This window comes from Phaethon lepturus, unplaced genomic scaffold, assembly GCF_000687285.1.
Source record: "Phaethon lepturus isolate BGI_N335 unplaced genomic scaffold, ASM68728v1 scaffold39453, whole genome shotgun sequence".
Classification (NCBI taxonomy): domain Eukaryota; kingdom Metazoa; phylum Chordata; class Aves; order Phaethontiformes; family Phaethontidae; genus Phaethon; species Phaethon lepturus.
The window spans coordinates 47,682-52,670 of NW_010527744.1; the positions used below are offsets into that span (position 1 = coordinate 47,682).

The window sequence follows — 4,989 nt, forward strand, 5'->3', positions numbered from 1 at the left end:
CCTGTCCTTTTCTTAACTCATGAGCCTTTTGTTATATTTTCTCTCTCCTGTCCAGTTGAGGAGGAGAGTGATAGAACAGCTTTGGTAGGCACCTCACAACCAGCCAGGGTCAACACACCACAGCCAGACATCAGTAGAAAAAACTCTGTCTAGGTGAATAAATACAAAGAGCACCATTATCAGTTATTTGTCCTTGTTCTTTAGGTATCCTTGCCTGGATATCTGGAGCTCTCTAGCATTTTCCAGGCATATGCCACAGAACTGCTAGGGTACTCTAGCTCCTTCCCATGTAATGCGTGTGCTCGTAGCCTTTGAATTTAAGCTTGTGATCATATTTTTCCTCCATATTTGAAGTTTCAAATGTGTCACTTAGCATGGTGGATGCAGGAGGTGTCCCTTCAATAAAATTATCGCTGTCACAGTCACTTGCAATACCTTCATCTTCTGCCACCTGTAATGTCTGAAAGGAAATGAGCAGCTTGGTGCTGGGATCCTCACCAATCTGGACATGCAGATCAACTGTTGGTTTCTTGTAACACTTGGTGAAATGAAGAGCCTTCCTACACAGGTAGTGCTCATCAGCTGGAAGTTTGGCACAAATCCCCTCCGTCCGTGTTTGAAGAGCTGTCATTTCCAGGCATTCTGTCTGGCAATCCCTGTCTCTATCATGCTGTTCCCTGGGACCTGGGAATCTCACATCAGTGAGGGATATTCTTCCCAAAGAGGAACTGTGAGAAAGGGATACCATCTCATCTCCTTGGGATCCTGAGGTGTCCACCTCATTCTGTCTCATTGGAAAGAATGAGAAACCCAAGGTACTTAGGTCAAGCACAGATTCACAGTCCATAGAGAGACCTCCAGATACGGAGTCCAAGCCAGTTTCCCCCTCAGCTGTTCTGGATGCTTGACAGTTGAGATGTCTCTTTGGAAACTGAGGCATTTCAGTGTATGGGATGAAAGTACTGCTGTCTTCTTCCTCTTCCTCCTCCTCCTCTTCTGATGATGATGATGATGATGATGATGATGAGAGGAAAGAAGCCATCCATGGTAGGTTGTTTCTTGCTAAAGTTTTGTTCGTCTTCCTTTGTGACACTGGCTTCTCTGTGCAGATAATATAGTCCCTGAAGAATTCCTTTTCACTGGGCTCACAGTGAAAGGCTGGTCCAGCAGCTTTTAAATGTGATAAATCCTACCAGGGAAAAGAAACAAGACACACTTTCTTTTTAAAGAAAAGTTTGGATATAGGACATGCCAGAATCAAAGCTTAATTATAGTGGGTCTTAGGAAAGGAAAACTGAGAAGCGCAGAGCCCATGCAACTCGTGACTCCTCCCCAGCTACCCTCTGAAAATCAGCAAGACTTTGACTCAGGAGGGGACCCCAGCATTTGGGCCATACCAAAGCACGAGGCATCTTCTTTTGCTTAGCTTCTTGTTTCAGCAAGCAGATGATGAAGGCGCTTGTCAGAAGGATGGGGAGGACAAACACAGGGATCATGGCAGAAAACGGTAACTTCCATTCCACTGCTGAAAAAGAAAAAGACAAAAATAATCTCCTGCTGCTGGTATATTTTATACTAATAATAGGCTCTTATACTCAGCTTTTCTTTCAGAAAATGCTAGGCTCAAGATTCTTATTTTACAAATGTGGAGAAAGGATAACAGACTGCCCTAAGATCAGACTTTAAGTCAGAGTCACGGACAGAAGTGAATGTTGATACCAGGCAGTGCCTTAGTTGGAGCAGGTAAAAAAATAGAGGTTTATTTACATATTTTTCAGGATAAATTTGAATATTCACAAAATTTCATTGTGAGCATAACTCAAGTACAATATTTCAGGATTTTCAGAAAATATTTCAGGATTTGATTTTTTTTAATTAAAATATTTCTACAGAAAACAGGAACCTTTCACTGGAAAATCCAACCAGTCCATTTAACAGGAAGACCTTTTTGTTGTTGTTGAAAAGCTAATTTTGGTGGAAATTTTTGATTTGCTCTAATCCCTTTTGATGTCTCACCACATCCTTTTCTCAGCAGGGCCATACCTTTGTGGTTTAATAGCACACACAGTGGTTGGGAGAATTTGCTGTGCTTGAAGTCAATGCTTTGGAAGGAAGATCTGGCACTTAAACAGTAGTTGCCTTTAAGTGCAGTGGTGTCGATAGTCACTGTATTCTTCCTGAAGATACCTTCGTATTGCTTCTGTTTAGAAACAAAAAGAATAGAGGGTTGGAAAGATTATTCTTTCATTATTTGAATGGTGTTTCCTCTACCTTTTTAGCCCATGATTCTCTTCATCATGTGGTGTGGCTCCAGTGCTTGGAAGGTGCGTGGAGAGGCACTTCAGGTCTTGCTTGCTGTTTGTAGCAAGCATCTCTCCTAGCGCTTACGGATTCTAGGGTGGCATTTCCAGCTGGTGCTGTGCTCTGTGCTGCCATGGCACGCTGTTAGCGGTACCTGAACTAGTTGTTTTAGACCTCAGATATTGCCCTATTATACTGACTATAGTGTAGCCTCCCCATCACATCTTCCTGATATAAGCAGGAATAGAATAGGAAAAGGAACTACTAATAAAATAAGGACGCACTCACACACATCTACTTTTTTTCCTCTGGCTTTGGTTTAACTCTGGTTTGGCCATTTCATTTTTTCCAGGCCGTGGGTCCAGTCCCTCTCTGCCCAGAAATTTGAAGTTATTTCAGTTCATGCTGGGGATCATTCCTCTGTTTCATCTACTGACTTTTACTGACCTTGTCTTCAGATCCAGCTTCCCAAAGGTTCAAGTCATACATCCAAGAGAAACTCTCCACACAGGTGGCCAAAGGGAAGGAGGCATTCACATGGATTAAGTTCTCCTTTACATTCACGTTTAGCACTGGGGGAGCCAGTTCCACTGTAATTGAGTGACCAGACATAAGAAATATGCTTGCTTGTGTCTTAGCTTCTCAAAAGTAATGCTTTTCTATGACTGAGCTATTCTTCTAACTGTTATCTTGTGATAGACATGAAGGAGGCAGGAAGGCAAAGGGATACCTCTTTTTTATCTAACATACCCCCGCTGGTATGTGGAAAGCTTGAAGCCAGTTTGTTCACCTAGAGTATTGATGAACAACTTCTGGCGCTTGCTACAAAATTTATTTTCAAATTATCATGGCTCTTTGTTGTTTGTACCCACTCAAGTCTCTGTCATTCATAAAGCTGCTTGTTACTGTTTCTGTGGTGTGTGGTCTACTCATTTGCTCATGTCAACACTGTTGTTGGGATGTCCTTTCATCCAGGCTGTAACCTGACAGACACTCACCATCCAAATGGTATTCCTTGAATTGTGATTCTACCCATGGTGACTGTAATCGTCCAGAAACAGCTTTTACTCGAGCTCGGACTTTAACAAAGAAGTTGGGAAGCACACAAGTCAGATTGCAAGAGGTTCTGTGAATATTTTTGCAATGAGGAACCTTTATCCATTTGTCCATGCGTTCTTGGCTAAAAGAAGAAAAAAGCATACCATAATATTAAACACCCTGTGTTTTGGAGGATGGGTACCGAATCTGGCTCAGAGTTTGGAGCACTTTCCAGACAGACAAGCTTTTGGTGAAAGGATGCAGCCAGGTCACTGATCATAAAGACATTGATTAATACACATGCACAGATGTTTTCCCTGTGCCATACTTTCAATCAGACATCCTTTGTAAGCGCTTACCTTTCATACCTCACAGTGTATGTCACATCTGGTGGAGACCCTTCTCCTGGAGTCCATGTCAAAATCATGTCAAAATCCTTTGACAGTAGTGTAACATTTTGAGGAGGGTGAAGTTGAACATGACCTGATTGAAAGGGAAAATTATGTGATTGATTAAAAATATCTTTCAGGATAGGAAATATCACATGGTTTTGACCCAAGTGGTTTCAAAATTTGGGGCTGAGCAGCTCAGTTCATTTAAGACTAGAAATTGGCTATGGAAGCAGATGTGTCTCTGACATAGTCATGTTTTCCTCATCTCTTATAAAACATCTTTGTCTCAACACTTTTTAGAACTAGTACCTAAATTTGTGTGAAACATCCTATTCTATAATTTTCAGTGGCTTCCCCCATGGTCTCACTGGATTTCCCCGTGACCTGGTTTACAACCTCACAAACTCCAACCCGACTCCCTTGTGCTCCCTGCTCGTGGCCCCTGGATGATGTGGACACAGCTGGCTCACACTGCTCATTCAATCCCAGTTCTTCAAAGGCAGATCCTACCAGGAATGCTGCGAGGTGCAGCACCCAGGCTTGCTGCTTGTACTTGCCTGGTATTTAACTGTTTCTGGTAGATAAATATGTACATCACTAGCCTTCAACATGACACATTCTATAGATGTCTATTAAATTGCCATTTCTGTATAGTGGAGTATTTCACTTTATGTGAATAATTCCCACTTAAACTGCTTAAGATTTACCTGTGTATGTCTTGCCTCTTACAAGCAAAGCCACATAGCATAGCAAAATGAAAAGTAATGAAGACAGCTGTACTGTACCTCTAGTCTGCCGCAGGAAGCACAGTGCCATCAGGACTCGGACTCTCCAGGTAGACATGCCAAAGCAGAACTTTTCCACTTGTAATATATTTCTTTCCTTACTACCTTTTCATCATGTTGCTTTCTTGTATTAAGTTGTATGAATTACAGAGGAGCACACAGTTAATGAACTGCACACACGCGCACAGCCTCGCTTCCTGGTACGGCCCAAATATCGCACTGCACATTGGACTGGGGAAGTTCAAAAGTGAGAGTGCTTTTGATGAAAGAAAAATGTCATAAAGATTGCAGTACTGCGCCCTCCAGTGTAACGCAGCTGATCTCTTCACAGGCCATGTGCAAAAGGAACAGAGTAGAACAGTGTCAGCCTTATCTTGTGAGGCACTTCATTAAAAAACTGACCTTTGGAATTTACCTATGTGGCTGTGAAATACTAATAGAAATCAAATAAGGTTTTACTGCATGAGATATCT

At 42.1% G+C, this 4,989-nt stretch overlaps 1 protein-coding gene across 1 annotated transcript; it reads right to left on the bottom strand.

Annotated features, from left to right (window-relative positions):
- Positions 1–274: 274 nt before the first annotated feature.
- On the bottom strand, positions 275–4,574 carry IFNLR1 (interferon, lambda receptor 1). The gene is made up of 7 exons (XM_010283470.1): positions 4,517–4,574; positions 3,699–3,822; positions 3,300–3,481; positions 2,749–2,891; positions 2,044–2,200; positions 1,398–1,522; positions 275–1,189 (listed from the first exon to the last, which is right to left on the bottom strand). The coding sequence occupies exons 1-7, from the start codon at positions 4,572–4,574 to the stop codon at positions 275–277; spliced, it is 1,704 nt and encodes a 567-aa protein (XP_010281772.1).
- Positions 4,575–4,989: the final 415 nt, after the last annotated feature.